At 33.8% G+C, this 23,908-nt stretch overlaps 3 protein-coding genes across 3 annotated transcripts in view; all 3 read right to left on the bottom strand.

The window, feature by feature from the left end:
- LOC134274241 (fibrillin-1-like) overlaps window positions 1–23,908 on the bottom strand; it is a 56,474-nt gene that overhangs the window by 722 nt on the left and 31,844 nt on the right. Inside the window, exons 21-23 of the mRNA XM_062756504.1 lie at window positions 2,562–2,588; window positions 878–1,035; window positions 332–467 (exon numbers count right to left, since the gene is read on the bottom strand). Coding sequence (XP_062612488.1) covers window positions 332–467; window positions 878–1,035; window positions 2,562–2,588 — 321 coding nt within the window. The remainder of the gene's footprint in view (window positions 1–331; window positions 468–877; window positions 1,036–2,561; window positions 2,589–23,908) is intronic.
- On the bottom strand, window positions 7,674–10,746 carry LOC134274229 (uncharacterized). Its single transcript, XM_062756497.1, has 2 exons — window positions 10,479–10,746; window positions 7,674–9,513 (listed from the first exon to the last, which is right to left on the bottom strand). Exon 2 carries the CDS (start codon window positions 9,431–9,433, stop codon window positions 8,717–8,719), a length of 717 nt encoding a protein of 238 aa, XP_062612481.1. The 5' UTR covers window positions 9,434–9,513; window positions 10,479–10,746; the 3' UTR covers window positions 7,674–8,716.
- LOC134274175 (uncharacterized) lies at window positions 16,324–22,801 on the bottom strand. Its single transcript, XM_062756435.1, has 7 exons — window positions 22,777–22,801; window positions 22,416–22,512; window positions 20,511–20,691; window positions 19,402–19,487; window positions 17,137–17,930; window positions 16,752–16,891; window positions 16,324–16,357 (listed from the first exon to the last, which is right to left on the bottom strand). Exons 3-7 carry the CDS (start codon window positions 20,609–20,611, stop codon window positions 16,324–16,326), a joined length of 1,155 nt encoding a protein of 384 aa, XP_062612419.1. The 5' UTR covers window positions 20,612–20,691; window positions 22,416–22,512; window positions 22,777–22,801.

Raw genomic sequence — 23,908 nt, 5'->3', positions numbered from 1 at the left:
AAACTCTGCAGATAAGAGGTCTATCGACATTTATTTCAAAGTTTGTGAAAGGGGGGGGGGTGTCATGGCGTCTACATAATACATTCGAGGTTGCTTTTCCGCTATACAGAAAGTCCCTTGAAGATTAATTGCAGTTAACATAGGTATTTATATCTTTTTAAAAATCATTATCTCAATATAGATGATGGTTTCTCGGTGAATATGTTTTGCAATAACGTTTTGCAAATATAAGAATTTATATCATTTGCGTTTCATACATGGCTGTTTAAAGAATTAATTTATTGAATTTGAATTGGATACTTTAAGTAAATAATGAAATGTTTTTTCTTACATAATATGGAACTAGCTCCCTTCGCCTCGCTCTTATATGATTCAGCATGTATGGCATTGCTACACTGCCGTCCGAAATAACTCTGTCGATTGCAGAAGCACAGAGGCAAAAAAGACCACTCCGATCTGCACCATTTCTTAAAGAAACACATTTATATAAAATAAATAGGGTAATGAAATATATGACAAAAGTTAAATACTTTTAAAATACATTAATGAATACGGGAAACGGTTTGCACTTTTATGATACTAGAAATATGGTCTCCAACTTCAAATCAAGAAACGTTAATTTTGCAAAAATATTTCCCCTGATATAGTAAAAGAGAAAAGAATTTATTCATCAAAAATTCACTGGTTTGCTATGACGTTTTATTGGTATAAGACTGAAAAATTCTCAATGGATATTAAAGCACAATAAATCAATAAAAACAAAAATGCATATTTTCTCTTTCTCTGCAAACTTACTTGAGACGTCTCTATATGAGTGAAATATTCCAAAATGGGACGTAAAAAAACATACATCAATCAATCAGTCAATCAAACTTACTTGCAATGCACTAAGACGGGATGATTACCAGACTGGTTTTGCCACGGCAACATGTCCTTCACGATATCAAGTACAGAAAATACGGAACCCGGAACAGGCGACGATTCCAACCAGGATTTTATCTGATACTGCCGAACTTCCACTACACCTTCCATGTCCTGTTAAAAATGTTGTACAAGGGAAATAATCCAGCAGAAATTAAATATCATAATGCTTTCCTTTATGCTTATGGATGTTATGATGGAGACTGGGAGAAAATTAAATGCTTGCAAAATAGATTATCAACATGACAAAAAGATTTATGTACGAAATCTTTACCAAAAAATGTAATAATTGATCAAATAGGATTTATATGACTGAAACATAATGTACATGTAAGATGAATGATGCATTCCAAATAAGATTAAGCATATTTCTATCAAGTGCATTTCAACAGGGAATGCTTACTCTTCGGAGGCACCTATTCCCACCCCTGGAACTCCAAGGGTTTGTGTTTTGTGTTTAATTTTTTTTCTATTAGATTAATCACTGTTCGTTATCTTTTTTTCTTTTTCAAGCATTTTATTCGAATTCTTTAGGAAAGAGCCCCCCTCCCCCCCCCCCCCCCCCCCCAAAAAAAATAAATAAATATCAGTATCAAATATACTTAGTCTATCGAACAAAAAGTCAGGAAGTCTTTTGCTTCTCTGACCTTGATATTGTCACACAATTCTTTCTTTTTTAAGAAGCATAATATTCTGAGTATCTTGTACTTATATTATTAAGGACAGATGATACAAACAAATTTTTTCTTTGAAAAAGATTTGATATTATGTCACAAGTTTAGGAAAGTGGATGGTTCTTAGAATTTTTTCTTCAAAAATTGGAAAATGATATAGACTTTGAAAATATTAGTAATATTTCAATAAAAAAAACAAATATAGACAAATCATATTCATTAAAGGTTTACAGGTGAAAACAAATTTCAGAATATGTTATCTTGGCGCTAAAAGTGTAATATAAACTTTAGAAAAATTTACCAAGCCAGGTGAATTTTAAGAGGAAGATCAAAATGACAAAAAATTAGCAATATCACATAGGCTGATTTTTACCATTTAGCTTTTCCTAATAAAATTCACCTGGCTTGGTATATTTTTCTTAAGTTTATATTACATTTTTAACACCATGTTAACATATTCTGAAATCAGTTTTCACCTGTAAACCTTTACTGAATGTGATTTGTCTATATTTGTTTTTTCATTGAAATATTACTAATATTTTCCAAGTTTTTTTCATATTCCAGTTCTTAGGAGAATAAATTCTACGAACTATCCAATTTTCTAAACTTGTGACATGATATTATATCTTTTTCAAAGAAAAAAATTCATTCTATCATCTGTCCTTAATAAGGTATGTATTTTCATGCTTGGATTTTTTGCAAAGAAAACAATATCCAAGCAAAAGCTTATATTGAGTTTAAGAACAAGGTTATATTTGTATAAATAAGCAGAAAAACATATTTTTTCCTCCGTCTTGTAAATAGCGTTAAACTGCGAAGTGAAGCGAAGTTATATCAATGAAGCAAATAAATAAATTTTAGACCAAACAATTCGTTGAAAAAATACATAAGTTTGTTTTAAACAAAAAAGATGTGTGAATTATAAAATGAACAGCACACTGTGATCTTTAAATGAAATTTACTCACTACTATATTTATACTGTCACGATCACTCTGAAAGGCGAACAATTGAAAGCACTTTTATCTTACTGGAATGTTGAAAATCTAAATATATATAAGTATGATATGAACATAGAAAATGAAGCTTGGTTTTCTTTCTATCACTTTTAACAATAATTTTCAACAGAATTTGTATCAACATTGAATTAATAATTAAAACTTTGAATTTCAAGATTAAATTGCTTAATTTTAGCTATGGTTATCGTTTAACCAAAGAAGACACAGACAAAACCATTCTTGTAAGATTATCCAAAGAATATGGAACTTTGTGTCATGGCTAAAGAAAAAAATAAGATAGACTGATTGAACATACAATGAATACTTAGATACCATGCATACATCCTATTCGATTTCCTTGTAATTTTATTGCATTTTCTTTTGTGGATATGATGTATCATAAAAAATAATTAATCCTTAAAGTATTTAAAAATCACATATTTTCGTTGGGTCAAATTTTCTAGGTTTGAGGAAAAAAAATATTGGTTTCTGGGGACTTGATTTTGTGGCTGGAGAATGTTTTGTAATAATACATAATAATTCAATTCTGGTTGTAACGCTGTATTTGATTGGATAAAAAATTTACTTCATATCGTATGAAATGGGTTGCCTACGTCACAATGACTTTCGTCAAAAACGTATCAATCCGCCTGACGTTACATTCAAATTTTGTACAAATTGAAGTCATTTTGTTAGAACAATCATCTTTTTTTCTTACATCAAATGAATGAAAATTAAATTATAAGCAATGAATTTCGCGGTTTATGAAAAAGCGTAAACTGTTCCAACCCAGTTTATACCGTATAAAATGGGTAGCTATTAAATTCATTCCTTAATTAAATTAAATATCTCGTTGTGGTCATAAATTCGTCGATCTCTTCATGCCTCGAAAACAAACAAAATTAAACTCCAACGAAAATTAGTGATTTCACAGAATATAAAATAGATTTTGTAGTCTACGTACATTGTTAATTAATTTCAAAAAGATTTTTTTTTATTATATGACGTTACCATTTCTCCGCAAGCACTTTATAGCGTGGTACAAGTTTCTCTAAAGTTTAGCGTAAATAATATAATGACGTAATATTTGAATAAGAAAATAACTTGTCATCTTTTATGAGATTTATGCAAGTATAAAAAGAAGAAATTAGGCAATTAAGGTGTTTGGCTTCTGACATTAAAAATAATTGAAAATGATTTTTTTCTTTTTTAATTGTAAGAATAAACATAATAAATTATTTTAAGCCAGAAAAATGCATATGAATATGATTTAATTTTCAAGCCATAGGTGTTCCTGACAAAGGGAGGTAATTCTCTCATTTTAGTAAAGAAAAAGACCAAATTTGTGTCCAACATATTTAATATTTATTTTAAACTATGAAATGTTTTCAAATCATTCCAACCTTTTGCTATCTTTTAAAAGTAGTCATAGGGAATATAAATATTGATAAAATAATAATGATAATTGATAGAAGATAAAATTTAATTCTTATCAAAAAGCACACACCCTCATACAAAAAAATGCCTTTTTTTCCTTTCACAGGGCTTATAAAATGATCTTGGAAAATAAATTAGAAATAATTAACAAGTATTTTGTTTTCTATATATTTGTTACTTAGATGAAGTGCTTTCAAATGGTGTAAAAAATTGTATATCAATATGAGTTACTTTTAAAGATATTTTAACTTGAATTTCCTCTGACCCATTTTTCTCAAATTTTGACCAGAGGAAATTCGGATTGATTCTGTTTGCCTCTTCCATGATTTTGGGGGATTTTCTATTTGCCTAAATGAATAAGTGTATTGAAACTCAATCTTTTTCTTTAAAAGAAAAGGGACATTTCATTTTTTGGGGGACTATTTAAGACTATGGGGAAAGAGGGGAGGGTGGGGGGGGGGTTAATATATCTATTTTCATGTCCACTCACATTACCTGAGGATAATTCTTTAATAGTTTGACTAATCATGGCTTTGCCTGTTCTGAGTTGAGAGAATTTTACAGACATTTCAAATATTTTTCTATGCATACTTTGCTCCACTTGTGGCCCATCCTTCCCCCAGGAATGATTGAATATAGGGTATGTAATGAAGCTAAATTTCACGTAAATGTCATCTTTTCTTCAGTAGTTCTTCAGAAGATTTTTGAATAATGCCACCAAAATTCTTAATTATCCCCCACTTCAAGAGGGCGAGACACTTCCTATGAACAAAGTTAAATCCCCTTAATTGAAATTGGGCCAGTTGGTCTTTCAAAGAAATAAAATATATCAAACTTTACACACCCCAGACAAAAGACCGATTGCCAGACAATCTTTGATCAGAAAAGCTCACTCGGGCTTCCGTGTCAGGTGAGCTAAAAACCACCACATAGTAATCATTTCACTATAAACGTTTCACAGCAACCCGTACCAAACATTCTAACAAATGCTCATGAGCAGCTCATGAGACTCACATGAGAATCAGGTAAGAATTGCATGCAAATCAGGTAGAATTGAATTTTGCTCATGTGCAGATTGTTAGTCTTTGTTAGGGAGGAAAATACTAACCAGAATGCACATGTGCAAAATTATGCTCACCTCAATGCTCATGAGCAAAAGTCTATTCAATTTGCTCACCTAAGAACAGCCTTACATTGGTAGTGATTATATTCTAAGTTCAGTTTTCTCATGTGAGCAAGAGGTGAGCAAGAGGTGAGGAAATTGGACATAGTCAAAATTCAGTATTACAAGTAGAACCAAAACCAAAGAATTACAAGTCTCAATTCCTCACGTGAGACTCACGTGAGGAAATACAATACTTTGACACTCTATGTGGTCCAAGCTTTCCCAAGCCTTTATTACAATTGACCATGTGTTAAGTGTTAACACTTCCTGTTGATAGCATCACAAATGATTGGGGACCAGGCAGGAATATCTTAATTTCTTGAGCTTCTAATCTTCATATTCCCATCAATTTGAAAATGCTTTATCCTGTTGTGTCCCCCACTGTTACTTGAAGTAGTGCATTATCCAATGAGGAGAGCCAGTCAGGATTTGTGCGCCTAGTCTCAGACCAGTTCAAAATTTCAATACAAAATGTTTGTGAAGGACATTGAAAGTACCGGGTATATGGATTAATACAGTAAAGAACTGAAATATGCTTTTGGAAATACATGTCATCACCATATTGAACTAGAAGCCAGCCTTTAAAAGTTACTAATGTATCCAGTATGTCCATGGGATGAGGAAATGATTAAAGATCAATTAGATATTACCATGTTGCAGCCACAATGAAGGAAAATTACAAAGATTTGCTGATCTGAGATTAGGGTAAGTGCTTTGAAATTTATCCCCCCTCTCACTTCAGATATTACTAATTAGAAAAATAATATGTTTGTGTGTTAATTATCAGTGTATTTAATTTTGATATACATGTATTTAATGCAGAATTTTATCAGGAATTACAGTTTAATTAAGAACTATAAATATGGTAAGAACAGATTAGGCCAGAGTGTACAATTGACAGCCTCAGTCCAGTACTAGTATTCTAGCTATGAATTACATGTACATATTGTATTTATGTTGCTAATTAAATATTGATGCATATGATTTTTCTATTGACTGGCTTTTCATGACCAATGGAACCTTGAAAATATACTAGCTAACTATAACTTCAAATTTTTTGCAGATAAAAGTTGGAATCATAGGATCTGCAGATTAATAACGGACCCTAGCTGAGCTTGCATACATGACGGAGTTCTGATGTTAGCACTCATTTAAAGGAAATGCAAGGAAAAAAAGTGGAACAGAATGAATTGATTTATGATTCTTATGACCACTGGATTATTATTTTACACCCAAGTATGACTGCATCCACTCATATATTCAGTAAAGGCAGAAACATCTACCTTATAAGCCTCCAAGACAACTTTAAGACAATTTTAATCCATCTAGTACTAATGCAGTCAAAAATGTTGACTGGACATTTACATTGGATGTTCTATGTTAATCTACTGGAAATGGAACTATTGAATAATAATACTTTGATTGATATGTACTTTACATAATTATAATAATTTAATTTAATTTTTTATTTCATTTTAAGTTTAAAATATGAAGTTCACCGTACATAATTATGCATGCATCTATTTACATGTAAATGTTGCTCAAGATTATTTAAAATGTAATTGATGAATCAAATTTAAAATTACATATATAATTATATAATGTTTGTAATCTGAATTTTGTTCTATTGTTGCTTGTTCAAGTGAGCAATTGTTGCACATGTGAGTCTCATGAGACTCATGAGCCTCACGTGAGCAATATTCTAGGTGAGCAAAATGATTCCTCACGTGAGCAAAAAATGCTAATGTGCAGAACCCTGCTCACGTGAGCAAATTTCACCTAATTTGCATGTTAAATTGCACATGAGACTCACGTGAGCAACTCAGGTGAGGAAATCTGGTTAGTCCTCACGTGAGCTGCTCATGAGCAAATTGTGAGAATGGTTTGGTATGGGAAAATTCCAGTTATTGAAAATGAAGGAAATAAAAAAAAGACTAAATGAATGTTTTGAACTACTAGTTGTACCAATAATTAACAGCTAGTTTAATTTGCGTCATGCAATGTAAATCTCTCTTGATTTCATTGTATCAAACAAAATGTTCTTTATTCAAGATGAAAAATGATCAACTATTTAACTTTATTCAGATCCATGTTCCTTGTGATAGAGATCTATCAAATCGTTACCTTTACAAGTAACATACAACATTTTTATATACTGTAAACATTAGATTTTTTGTGCCTTTGACAGAAAACTGCTGTTGCTATATCAAGAACATCGCTATTTTTATGACCTGCGTATTTATAAGTACACAATAAAAATTTTGCTAGAAATCAAACCTAGCCCGATTGTTGAAAAATAGATTACTGCCAAGTATAGGTCATACACAATATTAAACATTTACAGAATTTCCTTTCATATTCATTTGTGCATGTTTCAATTTAATATGCACATAGTCTTCTTCAATAAATATCAATGAACACCTTTTAATTTTTCATGTATGCTCAAAATATGGGTAATGAAAATAAAATGTTGTCAATTTCTAAATAAGGATTTATTTTGAATGGAAAGAAAATGTTTTGTTCAACTACAAACTACCTATAACAATAAACATTGAAAAAAACAATAGTACATGGCATAATTATACCCCTGCTCTGAAGCACAGGGTTTATAATGTTTTTCTTTCTACACTTGTGTGTCTTTCTGTCAGTAACAAATTTTTGTCCAATTTTTCTCAGCAATCACTCATCATGCTCAATTGCTCATCACAGATGCTTTAAGTTTTAGCACACTCTTTCTTTAGCCATGCCGTATGTTGGAATTGGTTTTAGACGAATCTGATGTCAACTTCCTGATTATCTGTGCATCTGTCTGTACCACAAATAGTAAATTTTTGTCACAGTTTTCTCCACAACTACTCATCACATTTGGAATTGGTTTTAGACGAATCTGATGTCAAATTCCTGATTGTCTGTGCATCTGTCTGTACCACAAATAGTAAATTTTTGTCACAGTTTTCTCCACAACTACTCATCACAGTTGGAATTGGTTTTAGACGAATCTGATGTCAACTTCCTGTTTATCTGTGCATCTGTCTGTACCACAAATAATAAATTTTTGTCAGTTTTCTCCACAACTACTCATCACAGTTGGAATTGGTTTTAGACGAATCTGATGTCAACTTCCTGTTTATCTGTGCATCTGTCTGTACCACAAATAACAAATTTTTGTCACAGTTTTCTCCACAACTACTCATCACAGTTGGAATTGGTTTTAGACGAATCTGATTTCAACTTCCTGTTTATCTGTGCATCTGTCTGTACCACAAATAATAAATTTTTGTCACAGTTTTCTCCACAACTACTCATCACAGATGCTTGAAATTTTTTAGACATGAAATATGGTTGGATTCATTTTTGTACGAATCCATTGTCAATTAACTTTGTTTATTCCTGTCTGTCCATATTCACATCAGAGTGAGGGTATTACTAGTGAGCACTGGCTCACAGAAATCAAACAAACAAACAAACAAACAACCAAACAAACAATAACATAGTTACATACAAAGAACATCATACAACTGCGTTACTGCTCAGATCTGAGAAAATCTGCAACAGAATCAATGATTTTTCTAGATTTTGTCACACGCACACTGTTATCTGTTATCTCTGTCAGCACATCCTGTACTCCCTCCCTACCATTTCTGCGATAAGCCAGTTGTAAGTGTGATAAGGAGAGTCCACTGCTGGCAATCTTATTTCCCATTCCATTCGAAATCACCTTTTGGTCCAATAAAGGCTTTAGTGTGCTCATTAGACTTTTTGTTGTGTTCTTGTGATGGAATATGGCAAAGGCAGAGTTTGAAGTGAAAGATGCAGCAAGTTTGACTTCAGGGGAAGGTCCTGTATGGTCCAACAATCTCTTCAAGGCTAAGACATCCTGTAATGAGTCATGCGCACTGTATTTGTCTTGTAGAATTTCTTCAAAGAGGTGTAACTGTGAGTATGATGAAAGGTTTGGATGCGAAATTTTGAAAAGAGGTAAGGTATCAATGAAACCAATGACTGCAGATGAGAATGCCTCCAAAATGTTTAATTTACTCAAAATGTTGAACAGCACAGGAAGGTCAAACACTTTGGAGTTGTGTCCAACTAGAACAGCATCTGACTCCGATTTCTTCATGAAGTCGATAAACTGGATCAGTGCATCCTTAATGCTGACTGTCTCAACTTCCTCATCATTGTGGTACATTTTATTGTTGACTACTTTTATTCCAGTAATTTCTGTAGCTTTTGAGGACATTGGTTTTTCTGGAATGATGTATTTGTTGAAAACCTCATCATTTCTAACTGCAGACAACTGCACAATATGAGAATCCCTTGCTGAAAATAAAAAACAAATAATTTAATTTTGATTGTAACGCATCATTTGATTGGATAAAAAATTAATCTAAATTGTATAATCTGGTTTGCTTACGTCACAATGACTTACATCAAATTGTATCAATCCGCTTGACGTTACGTTTAAAATATGAACTATTTGAAGGCGTTATAAAGAGAAAATTTGTCTTGTTTTATATTCTTGATGATTGAAAATTAAATCATAAGGAGTGAATTAAATGGCAACCCAAATTATACTGCTACAACCTGGGTTGGAGCAGTTTACGCTTTTTTATAAACCGCTTTGAGGTTTAGAAAGCGTAAACTGCCCCAACCCAGGTAATACAGTATAATTTGGGTTGCTATTTAATTCATTCCTTAAGTAAATTCAAGTTTTTAAAATTAAAAGCATTAAAAAAAATACATACAAAAATTGATATATTGTAAATGTATTATATTTAGCATGTATGATATTTGGCAGAAATTGACTTTTGAATAAGTAAGCGTAGATTTGATTTAGCGCATTTCTTCATTTTCTTCTTTATGTGTATATGTGCAAGACATTTAGCGTTGTACTTGATTTAGCGGTTGCTGCGTTTCGCCAAATCCGCTATTAGAATACACAGCCAAATGTAATCCGTTTACAGTATGCATGATTTAAAAAATTTTGAAACATTATAATAATAGTAACCCTCTTCCCCAAGACTTAACTCCTTCAAAGATGCTTGAATTCTTTCAGAATATGCAATTTCTTTTTAATCAGTGTCCTCAGAAGGAAGGGTAAAGTTTTGAAAGATATAAAACATGCTCAACTACTTGTACCAATACCGGAATTATGCAAGAGTCTCTATTTCTATTCGTTTTCTATGATAACTCTAGTATTATTCCTTCAAAATGCATACAAAAGAAATACCGGAAGAGGGCCATAACCATCAGCATTGACTTAACATTTAAATCTAGGTTCTTACCGAGTCCAGTAGTTTCCAAATCAAAATAGATCTCTTCAGCATTTAACAGCTGACTTGAAGGGAGATGATCATACTTTGGAATTGTTTTTGGAGCTGGAATTTCAACGATGTCAGAGGCCTGCTGGAGATCACATCCTGTTAAATAACTGATGCCTTCCCTTGTTTCTTTTGTAGAAATACTTTGAATTCTGTAAAGAAGATGTATACTGTAAAACAAATGATTCTAAACTGAGGTCTTACAAAAGGCCTAGCAAAATAAACAATCACCTAATGTACAGCTAATAAATTAGGAGTTGTAAATAAATGAAAATCCTGATATTAATTCCCACTTAAATTCATACTTATCATCATTCACTTGTTCTTGGTTTATAGTCCAGTAAAGAAGAAGTATTGACCTTAAACAAATTGCAACAAAAATTTTTTTTACAGCAGTTCAAAGGTGTTCTGTTAGTAATCATAATGAGAAAAATCCACTTCAAAATATTGTAATTTAAAATATTTTTTTATCGAATAAAACTCGCTATATTTTGCTTACGTTCAATGTCTTTTATGCGCTACCGTACCTCAAGTTTATGACGTATTATTGGTGGATCTTACGTCAACAACATCATGAGAGATGAGAATTTATGAGAGTTATTTGTACCTTGCCGTATTTCTAGGAGGTAAGTTATAATTGAATATGCAGTAAAACATTGTAAAACATTTTTACATGTTTTGATCCTCTTACATTTAAAAAATAATCAATCCACAGCAGACGTGAATAGGTCAGTAGTACGATCTCGAATACGATGGCATATGTTATAAATGCCCATATTTATTTAGAAAAAATTAAAAGTTTTCATTTAATTTAAGAGTTATATTGTGCTGCATTAGATAATAAAACCTATCTTTTATAATTTGTGCGAAATTAAACCTATTCGTTGGGGGTCATACATATTGGAAAAAAAAATTATGGAACGCAATTTGAGTCAAAAAGTAACAAAATACAGCATAAGGCTTCATTTCTTTTTATTTTTTTTCGCAATGGAATAATGAATTTCTTTTTGAATAAATAAGATGATTATATTCATCAAATACAGTGTATGTAATTGTATTTCAACTTTAAATGTATGACGTATCCCAATCTCATTCATTTTAAAATTAATTTTGTTTTAAAAATCAAATTGTTGATATAAATGTACCTTCTATAATTCTATACTCAGTGTATTGCTTGAGATTTAAAGTTAAAATCAGAATTTAATTGCCGATTTTACTAATACTAATTTTGATTGATCAAGAGTGACAAATGCAACACGTCTACAAATGTATTTTCTTTTCAAACCTTTCAGCAATTATGGAGGTCTGCAAAATATGTCACGGTCCCCTTGCTACCAGCAGCACTGTATGCTTGACTTCGAAAGGAAGCAAAACTATTAATGCAGCGAGTGAAGAAAGAGGACAGGACATACTTTGTATCCCTGGTGATGTCGTTCATACAGACTGCAGAAAATTCCTTACTGATAAGAGAAGAATTCTTGTAGCAAGGCGGAGAATAGCAAATTGCAACGATACCTCAGAACGTCCAAAACTCAGATCTCATTCATTTTTTGACTTCCGGGACCACTGTTTGTTCTGTGGATTTCCAGCTAAAATAAATGACAGGAAACGTGGAAACGATGCTTTTAGTGTTAGAACATTTGAATTTCAGAAGACCATTGGGAAAATTTGCGAAGAAAGGAATGACAGTTGGAGCCGTGAAGTTAAAGGAAGGCTGAGAGTTATAAATGACTTACATGCAGCTGATGCTGTATATCACCAAACCTGTAGTGTCAATTTCCGTACCAGAAAAAACATTCCAAGCACATTTTCTCCAACACCAGCGAAACAAAAAAAGGAATGTACCTCAGGTAGACCAGTAGAGCTCATACAACAGAAAGCATTCTTGAAAAAAACTGATTATTTCGAAGCAAATGACGATGAGCAAATTACCATAGTAGATCTTGTTAAAAAAATGGAAGAATTTTGTGAAATCCCTTACAGTGTTGTGTACATGAAGCAAAAGCTTCAACAAAAATATAACAAAGACATTGTCTTCACTGATGTGAATGGCAAAGTGGATGTTGTCACATTTTGTTACACAGCTAAATCAATTCTTCATGACTTCTACATGCAACAGAAAAAAGATCCTGAGTCAGACAAGATTGCTCTAATAACCGCTGCATCCAAGATCATACGCAGTGACATTAAGTGCATGTCCATTTCAAAGCAATCTTATCCATCCCCAACAGAAGTAGGATCGATGAATTTTCATACAAGTTTCTTACCGCTGTCACTGAAAAAATTTTTAGATAGCATTTTCATAGAAAAAAATCCTAGTCTGAAGATAGCAGCTATTGGTTAAGCGATGATTCAGGCGGCAAGGCCAAGGGTCATTATTTCACCATTACAAATCAGCCTGGGTGTTGTTCTGCATCAACACTTTGCCTCTCGTTTCCTTATCGACACCTTGCATAATCTTGGCTTCTGCACATCCTACTCTGAAATTAAAAAGTTCCAATCATCCGCTGCTGTGGTACAGGGCAATTCACTTCAGGTTGATGTTGGAGAGGAGTCTTGTTTGCAGTTTGTCGCAGACAATGTTGATCACAATTCCTGTACGATTGATGGTCTGAATACTTTCCATGGAATGGGAATCATGGCAGCAATAACACCAGTTGTGAAAAAAGATTTTCAAGTTCCAAGAAGAGATGTTTCAAAAGAGGAAGTACTGAACATTGGAACAATTGATGTATCTCTGTACCAGCAGAAAACAAAGACTGAAAAGATACCATTTGCCAAACTCAGAATCTTGGAAGCAAAAAATAAATTTTGGGAATTAGACTTCATGTCATCCATAATTTGGCCGTTGAAATATCCAAGACCTGCATGGTCTGGATTTTTACAGATGTTTAGTAGTGGAACCTTCCCTGGACAGTCTTCGTCAGTTTTTTTTCCCAATGATAGACCTTGATCCAAGTAACATGTCTTGCATCTACACAACACTCAAATTTGTTGGTAAGGAAGCTTCGAGGTACAACAAAACGCCCGTAATAACTTTCGATCAACCCTTGTACTGGAAAGCGCTTCTTATTACTAGAAATGAAAGAGAAAGTGACTTAAATAGAATAGTAATACGCCTTGGAGGTTTTCATTTACAGATGAGCTTCCTCGGTGCCATTGGACATATCATGGGGGGATCAGGTTTACAAGAGCTTCTTGAATGTGTCTATGCTCCAAATGCCGTTGTACATATGCTCAGTGGAAAGGCTGTTTCAAGAGCCGTCAGAGGTCATTTTTTGGTTGAATCTACTCTTTATGCCCTAATTCTGTCTGAGATTTATGGAATACAAATTCCAAATGAAGAAAATGGAGGGGAAAAAAATCCAAACGATGAATCAAGGGAACTTCAACCTGATGACACAGATTTAGATATGGAGAATCATTCTGCAGAAAACTCGTCAGATTGCAATCTTGCACAGAAGGACAGCGGTAATGCAGATGAGGACTTGAGTGGCAGAGATGATAGCTTCCACATGTGGCATCCTGACTTACAAGTTATTTGTGCACTGTATGACGATATGTGCAATGAAAACTTATCAGCGGATGAAGCTTGTAAAAATGATGTTTTTAAGGGCATAAAAGACAAAATGTCAGGATTTATGAGAGATCTCTCCACGAATCGCACAGCTACCCTTTGGTTTGAATACCTTAACATGGTTTCCCTCCTGCACACATTTATAAAAGCTGAAAGGACAGGGGATTGGTTTCTACACCTACAAACAGTTCAAAAAATGCTGCCATATTTAGCTGCTGCTGGACATAACCTATATGTTAAATCTGCATATATTTACTTGAGTGAAATGTGCGAACTAGAAGAGACACATCCTGATGTCCATAGTCTTTTTGCAGCAGGCTATCATGTTGTTCGCAGATCCAATAAGTACTGGGCAGGATTATCTACCGATTTATCAATTGAACAGATCTTGATGCGTAGTCTGAAAACAACAGGTGGACTTACCAGAGGCAGAGGAATGTCCGAGTATCAAAGAGCGTTGTGGTTGTTGTCCAGCCCAATATGTGCAGAGATTACTCAGAGTCTACAGATATTGACAGAAGTAAACTACAGCACAAGTGAGCAGCATAAAGAAACTTCAAAAAGCAGACAAGAAAGAGATCATAAAGACCTGTTAGTGCTTGTGAATCGGATAGCGGAGCGGAACCCTTTTGATAGAAATGTTGATCAACTTCGAAGTATGGAAACAGGGATGACAACAGAAAAAGATGTGAATGTTGACAGATGCAATGAGATTGGATCTAAGATAATTTCTTCATTGCCTGGAAATGATGCAACCACCTTCTCTTTCAAGAAAAAGAACAAAGTCATAACCATGCACACTAAACAAGCCGTAACAATCGATAATGAAACTTCCCAAGTAGATCCCCAACTTTTATTTCAGAGGATAACAACTGTAGCTCGAGACGCATTTCCCGAAATGAGTGAACTTTTTAAATTTGAACTGTCAAGTCATCCCTCTTCTCTGTTTGATAATTCGGGAATGCCACGAGAAGCGCACAAAAGCACCCTTGCAGATGCAATTTGGACGTCGGGTGAATGCGGGATTGATGCCTTACCGGTCGATACTAAATATGTACTGGATGGTGGGTCTTTATTGCACAAATTACCATGGACTTCCAAATCAACATTTGGCGATATATCCAAAATGTATTCAAGATACGTTGCTTCCAAATTTCCAAACTGCATGGTTGTCTTTGATGGTTACTCAAACGGCCCCACAACCAAAGATGTTGCTCACATCAGACGCTCCAAGGGTCTGACAGGACGTGATGTTTTCTTCAATGAAAATACACCGTTTCGTTCCAAAAAAGAAGTGTTTCTGTCTAATCAATCAAACAAACAGAAATTTATCGAGCTCTTACAGAATGACCTACAAAAGTCAGGATGTTGCACAATAAATGCACACTGTGATGCAGATCTTCTGATTGTTCAAACGACGTTATCGCAAGGAAAAGAAAATAATGTCGCTCTTATTGGAGAAGACACAGACCTTTTAGTGCTTTTATTGCATCATATTGATCTTGCGGAAAGCAAAGAAGTTTATTTTCTCTCTGACAGAATTAACAAAACTGGAAAAATATGGGACATTAAAAAGACAAAGATACATTTAACAGACGAAGTTTGCGAGTGTATTTTGTTTTTACATGCATTGACAGGCTGTGACACTACCTCTAGAATATATGGTTTGAGTAAGGGACAAATGTTAAAGAAAGTAAAAGCTAATTCAGCTTATTACAAGGAGGTTTCCTCTTACTTTCTAACAAATTCGCCGATGCCATTTAAAGAAATGCTTGCATCTCAAGGGGAAGAGGTTATAGCTGGTTTGTTTGGCGCTCAACCTTGCGAAGGACTAGATCTACTGAGATTTCGGAAATTTGTCACCAAAACATCCCGTGTTGAAAAACAGGTACAAGTATGCAGTCTGCCACCGACATATGCAGCTGCAATATATCACATTTACCGAGTATACCATCAAGTACAAGAATGGATAGGTAATAACCTGGAGCCAAAAGACTGGGGATGGAAGTTGGAAAACGGGATTCTGGTTCCAACAAAAACACATCTCCCCCCTGCACCTGAGGAATTATTGAAAATAATTCGCTGTAACTGCAAATCAAATTGTGAATCCAAACGTTGCAATTGTAAACGACATGGTATTGTTTGTTCCATGAGTTGTGGGGAATGCCGTGGTACGAGTTGCTCTAATTCTATTGATGGAGACATTAATTTTGATGATGAATGAGGATCACTTTATGAACTTTTATCGACTTGAAATCGACTCAAACTATCAAAAAATTCAAAAATCCTTATATTTTAAACATTTATTAATTAATTTTTAAAATACATTTATGTCTGTATTTATTTTGATGGTAAACTCTAAGATAAAAGTTTGTAACAATGAATCAATTGAATTATTTTTGGACAAATTTGTGACCCAAAATATCATTTATTTCAAGCAAAAAAAAAAATATTTCCCTCAAGAGGATTTTGGTGGATTTTTTATTTAAGTATAATATGAAAGTATAGAGACGTATGCCACAAAATTTTTTTCTGTTGCAATTTGTTTAAGGTCACCCCCCAAATTTTGCTAAATTGACTGGACTATTATTTTCATTTTTGAGGTTGACAAAAGGTTTTTTACACCTGACAAATGACAATCAAAGTATACTAGTACGTACTTCCTGGCTTTCAATTCTCTCCTTCTCCTTTTAAATTTCTGTGTCACTGAAATGGCCTTCTGTCGCTTTCTTTGTAAATCCCTCAGAATGCACTGTCGTCGAGTATAGTAGCCAGGAGAGAGGCCCAATTTCTTGTTAACCTTTAATAAGGATAAAAGAATCTATTATGTACAACTACAATGTACATACATATACAATACAATCTGCTTTTGATTAAAATTTGCAGAATCTTCAAATGTAAGAGATAACTTGAGTGGTTCAACTCAGATATACAATACAATCTGCTTTTGATTAAAATTTGCAGAATTTTCAAATGTAAGAGATAACTTGAGTGGTTCAACTCAGATATGACACAATAAGCATGAAAAAATAAAAATTTACAAACCTTTACAAGATATCTGTGTCCAACATTTTTCTGGGCTACACATGCAGCAACTCTATATCTGAGGCTTGAAGAAGAGCTGTAATGATGGGTCTTTGGGGCTTTTGCAGACACCATTCTGTGAAAACTCTCATTCGACTGTGTGCTTCCTAAGCATGAAAGACGATCAGAATGACTTGCATATGAACTGAAGACTTCTTTCAGATCATCCTGAAGGAACCTATCTTTCAGGGGTTTTCCATGTGGAAGTGACTTGTACCTCAGGTTAGGGTTGTTAATGAAGTTGCACCACCTTGAGGAGCAGTGTTGGTGATCTCCAAATATGTGTAATGGAATTGATGAAAGGTCTTCTTTGATTTGAGAAGCATTTCCTTTTCCCTGTGCTATGGAGTAACTGAAGCATTTCTGAATGTACTTTATCACAGACAAAGTCAGAGATGAATGTTTTTTCTTCAAGGTAAACAAAGAGTTTGTAAACAGTTTCTTTAGATGATTTTTATCAGACAACTTCTTAATATCAGCATTGACATTAGCTTTCAGTCTTGCAATAGTGGTAGAGTCCTCATCTCCAATGATTCCATCAATGGTTATTCCTTTACTTTTCTGTAGATCTTGGACCATCTCAATAACCATATCTGCCTCCATGGCCTTTGAACTACCCTCCCAATTCTTTGAGCACTCATGGGCTGCTGGATTCTTGTTGGTTGATTCAGCTACACTGCATACTCTGCAATTCTTAGACCTCAGAGAGTATGACAATACTTTGTCGGAGAGAGGACCAACCATGGAACAATGACCTGAAAAATTACAAATTAGAAAAACTGTATAACTTATAGATGTATTCGTTGTTTTTATTAAAGCATTTTTCATGCATTTCTTAACTTGATAAAATGTATGTCTTAATACTTTGGCAAGGAAAATCAAACTCGATCACTGATGTTACATGTATGCATTTGGTAATAACCTTTAACCCCTTTAGTCAGCAATGAACCTGTGCGTCCAGTGCACTATAGCATAATTACATGTAGGTCAAATATTTATTTTTCATGAGGGGTGCTGTATAATTAATGCAAATCGTTTAACTTTAAAAAAGTAAACAGTTGCTATAAAACGTGTTTGCAGGATGCAATAGGGACCAAATTCCTACTTCTTTGAAGTTAGTGTTCTAAGTATTGACAATGCTTTGGTAAATAATGTTTTTAATAAGTGTCGTTAAAAATTGGTTGCGTGCCATAGAGCGATTAGCGAATACGCTAACTGTGTAAAATCACCTAATATTTTAATATTTTGATTTGACTCATTATGACTCTTAATGATTTTTCTCCTATATATATTCCCGTGTAAACATTATATCCTTTTTTGGCTCCATTATCCCACCTTGGGTCCATATTTCGAACAAAACTGAATATGCTTTACCTGCATGAGCAACATAACTATTCATGGCTGTTCTTTAGAAGAATATTTGACAGTTGAACTTTGAGATATGTGTCTTTCTAAATTTACTGCATCTGTTTGCATACATATTTAATGGAATCAAGTCCTAAGCAAACTTAATGCATAGTTTATGTTGGGCACGAAGTAAAGTAATCACTCTAATCATCAATATTTTTTTTTATTTTCCTAAAATTTGTCTACTGTAGAAGCATAAATTTTCGTGGGCATAAAATTTTGTTGCTTTGACATCAAAAATAATCTCGTCGTTGTTTTAAAACTAACCCTAGGTCTAAAAAAAATATGTTTGTTTCCTGTAACCCGACCGACCCATTCAAATTACCCCCGGGTGAATTTTTTTTCTGACAAATGGCAAAACTTCGTTTGATCAATCAGCTGATTCCATTTATTAAAAAAAGAAAATTAGCTTGTAGCTTAACTTGAGACATAAAATATGTCAACCTAGTTTACATTTAAGTTTGATTAGTTATAAAGAGTAATCATTATTATAACAACAATTTCCCCCTACAACTTTCTGAAGATCGTTTTCTGCCGCTAGGCAGCCATTTTGGATGCCATGTTGGATGTCCACTGTAAATATGACACCTGGTATATTGAGTCCAGGGATGTTTGACAATTCATAAGAAAAAAAAAATCCCGACCTACCGACCCTTAATTTTTTTGGAATGTTACAGGAAACAAACATATTTTTTTTAAAGCCCTATTCAATATATAGTCATATAAAATTTCGTGTGGGATTTTATTTTGTTGAATTTTGTTAACGGAATAAACAAAATTTGATCCCCCCGAATATTTGTGCTTTTACAGTATTTTTACCTGATAAACTATCATATGTCTTTCCGCTACCCCGTTTTTGCCATCCAGCATCTACAGCAACAACTAGTCCATTTTCGTTCATCTCTCTGAAAAATAGTTAAATAACAGACATCAGTTATTAACTGTGAACCTGTCTCCTTTAGAACACCCCCTAATGTGCATAACATTCTGCATATTTATCAACACAAATTATACTGTACATGACTAAACCTTATATTTATCAGTATATCAGATTCTATTAACTTGATCACTATCAATTATTATTAGGTATTCCCTATGATTTTCATTTGGGGATCAAAACTAAAACACGAGGCTCTTGGGGCTTGGGCCACAATACTCTAGGAAGTCACTGTCTCTGTCCAATCTAATTAAAATTATTTGTTAGATCCACTTGCATACTCGCTACACAAACATCTAACAACATCTCATTGAGGGTCACGTCAGAGGTCAAATTCTAATCAACCAATCAAATTGTCTCTTGCAAAATCATTGTTTATTTGTTGACGTAATTGAAGAAAATAAGTCTAGGGTTGTTCCGAATTTGAACTCTGAGTGACCCTCTATAGGATGTTGTTAGATGCTAGTGTAGCAATTATGCGAGCAGATCTAACATCTAATTTTGATTAGACTGTGTCTCTGTCACTCTTCAATTTTTTTTCTTCAATCAAATTTTCCTTTTTTAATTCATTCTAGGAATGAATTTAATAGCTACCCAAGTTATACTGTATATCCTGGGTTGTGCCAGTTTTGGCTTTCTATACAGCGAGGCTTTCATTTCAAAGCAGGTTACACTATTATAACTTGGATAACTATGAAGTTAATTCCTTATAATTTAATTCTCCATCAATAAGTAAAGAAAATAAGACAATTTTTCCTTCAAAAATGCATGCAATTAGTACATACATGTATCTTATATGTAAAATTAAATGGGTTGTTATGTTTGTGACATACATGTTAGTAATTGTGACTTAACCAACACAGGTTATACCATATGACCACTACACATGTATGCTGGACACCCATTGATCTGATCAAAAAAGCTCTATTGCGCCTTTGGCTCATTTGAGCTAAATAGTGAGATTTAAACTGAATTTATATTGTTTACACACTCATTCATCATTTCCAGTTCCTTCTGCAAAGCATCAGACATAGACTCTGCAGCAATATCTTCAACAGCTCTGCCTATCTCTTTCTGTCTTTTGTCCAGCATGGCATGGCTTACAGGTGGTATATTCAGCTCAGAAAGGAGACTGTTGACTTGCGTTGCACCAATACCAACATGTACAATTGCTGTAAATACAAATTCATAAATGTAAAAAAAAAATCAATCTAATCACTTAAAACAAGAAGCTTGTGAAATACAACACTCACCTTAGTCTCATTTATTTTCTCTCTTTATTACCAGAAATTAAAAATAGAACCCATACTTTTAACAAACTAAACCCCTAGGGGTAATGGCAACAAAACTTGAATTGATCTACATTAGGATGATTCAATATCAATATGATTAATACAGTAATAAGGCTTTGCTGTTCTACAGAGAATTTTTTCCATCTGAATAGTCAAGTGGTTTAGAGAACAAATCAAAAAAAGTCCCATTCTAACTTGTTATACCCTTTCTATGATGTGAATATAGGTTCTTTTGTGAATATACAGGCAGACACATGGATAAATAGGAAGCAGACATTGGATTTCTATAAAAGTGAATTCCATCATATGGCATATTGCCAAAACAAGGTGTGACTGTGTGGTAAAACACAAGAGTAAAACAGTATACCAGTACCCACTTCCCTCTCCTTTAAAGCATATTTTGAAAAGTTGACAGACAGATAAATGGAAAAAGATCAGAAAGCTGAAATGAGCCTCTGGCTTCAATAAGTTAAAAATAGCTTGCCTTCTCATCAAGTTTTTATTCTGAATTAAACATTATCAGGGGCGGATCCAGGAATTGAAGTTAGACGGGCAGGGTTCGACATTAACGTTAGTCCGTTAGTCCCAGACTAATACATTTTCATTTGGACTAATAAAAGTTGTGGCGTATTAGTCCGAATGGACTAATAAAGTTTTCTGGGGGAAAAAATTACCGAAGTTCTCGACAACTTTCACTGGAAAACCCGTATGTATTTTTAGCTTTCTTGCATCTTGGCGGAAAGTTATGTAATTCTGAGTCAATTCGGCACTTAATTTTAGGACTCATTGGAATGAAATTAAACATTTTAGGGATTATGATTTATTATGACTCATAAAGAAAGATGTCGGGCATTTGGATGTCGTAATCATTTATAGAGAATAATGAGATCGGGAACACGATCCTAGTTCCTGATCAGGCAATTTCAACAAATATTGGTATAAAACATTTCATGTAAACGCATGCTTTGTTTATTACAAAAAAAGTATAAAAAGTACCTTGAAATGTAAATTCTATTGTTTAATTATATTTTTGACGGACTCATAAAATTGCCTGTGGACTAATAAAATTAAAGATGCACTAGTCCGGCTAGACCAACGCCGAAAAATGTTAGTGTCGAACCCTGGCGGGTTGGGCGCCAGATTCAGGCAGGGGTTCTGGGGGCCGCCTTGAGGCAAAGCCCTGGTGGGGGCCAAGGGGGCGAAGCCCCCCGAAGCTCTTGGATTCTAGAGGTTTTGTAGGGTAAAAATGAGGTCTACCGAGTAGACATCAGAAACATTTCCTCGACAAAACTATGTTTTATGCTAACTTTGACAATTTCAGGGGGGGGGGGGGTGCACGCCGGGTGTGCCCCCCCTTAAATCCGCCACTGATTACATCAATTTATAGATACATATACCTATTTACTGGCTATGAGGACAAAAGCAAGTTTATTGTCCCCCAAGACAGCAACAATTTCTCAAGGTGCGTCCAAGTTGCTGTTGAGGGGGACAACAAACTTGCTTATATTGGAATATACAGGTAAAACTCAATCAGGCTCTTGTGACTTGACAATAATAAATATACATGTAACTGATGTAGGGGATGTGTACGTTAAACTTCTTACCTGCTGATAGCTTTGTATTTACATCCCACACTCTTCCATGTTTTTTCCCCGTTTTTACATGGTTAATATGATTACACTTTGTATTGCTGCAACAGACCTGAAATGTTAATGTAAAATCAATGAATCCCTAATTACAGGTCACTGTTCTAAATTCATTCACCATTAATGAAATCAAATGCTTGGGAAAAAAGAATTTAAATATGCATTACTTCATATTACTTCAAAGAAAAAAATGTAACATCTTTCAAAACTAAAAATATGGATATATGGAATACTGCCTGTTTGATATGGAGAAAAATTCAAGGAAAAACCTTTCAAGGTTGTTTTTATACAAACTGTGCAAAAATTGGTGAGTTCATACCTTTAACAAAGAAGCTAAACCATATGTCAACACTGAAATAGTGTGTGAAAGTTGTAATGGTAAGCCACATTTACAACATCCCCGCAAGCCCTCAGCTAACACTCCAAGTTCTACTACTCTCCTCCCCTCCTTCCAATCCTCAGATGTAGTCACTTCTTCCCCATCCACCATCTCCTCTCTTTCCAGTATATTCAAATTTGGCAATTCTATGAATAATGAATAAAAATTATCACCATTACACATTCTTTATTATCTACTGTAACACATCCTGACTAGTTTACTGTTTAGATACACTTACTAAATTCCAAGAACCAGTTTTCAAAATAATTCATAGTGCCAACATATTTTTCCATATACCGATATTTCTCAAGATATTCTGAAATCAATCTAAAATATGATCTACTTTCTTTTACTCTACATTTGCTTGGGCCCCTGGTCATTCACATGTAAACAGACGGTGTGTGAGGTGCAGCGAAGAGTTGCATAGCATTTGCAAGATCTTTCAACATTTTAAAGTTGATTTCTTACTCCAGATTGTAAGGTTAAGTAGTCTGTATTAATAAGTTAAAATCTGCATCAACAACTACACCGCCATTTTGATTATGAATGTAAAAGAAGCTATATGGTTGAACAATTTTTTCCCGTAATGCATTATCATGATTATATACCTTTCTATTTTCAAAACAATTAGACTGCTAACATTTTGTTTGTGACTTAGTAAGATCATATGATCCAATTAAAGAAAAATCATGTAAATCTCAAATTCAAATGAGCAAATATTCATTGAGTTTAGAATAGACTTTGGAGAAAATTTGTCCTGTCGTTCCCGCTTAACAATTAGTGTTGGGCCCATTGGCAAGCTGATGTCAGTTTAAAAAATTCAGGTCAATTTCGGAATTGATTTCATAATATCTTAAGAAGTATAAGGAATTATGGAATGAAATTTGAAGGAATGAAGATTGTTTATATATGGATAAAAAGTAAATTTGTAAAGCATTCAATTTAAAAGAATTTTATTGGTGAAAGTAGGTACCCTATGAAAAGAGTTCCATACCTTTATTTTTTTTTTTAACACCTCAATTTTTTTTCTAAGTGATCTAAAGGCCTGTGGGTCAAATGAGTATATCTTTCA

Source organism: Saccostrea cucullata, unplaced genomic scaffold (genome assembly GCF_032062105.1).
Source record: "Saccostrea cucullata isolate Sc308-1 unplaced genomic scaffold, CSIRO_AGI_Scuc_v1 ctg3014, whole genome shotgun sequence".
Lineage (NCBI taxonomy): Eukaryota > Metazoa > Mollusca > Bivalvia > Ostreida > Ostreidae > Saccostrea > Saccostrea cuccullata.
The sequence above is the reverse complement of the archived record's forward strand: the minus strand, read 5'-3'. Positions and strand labels throughout refer to the sequence as shown.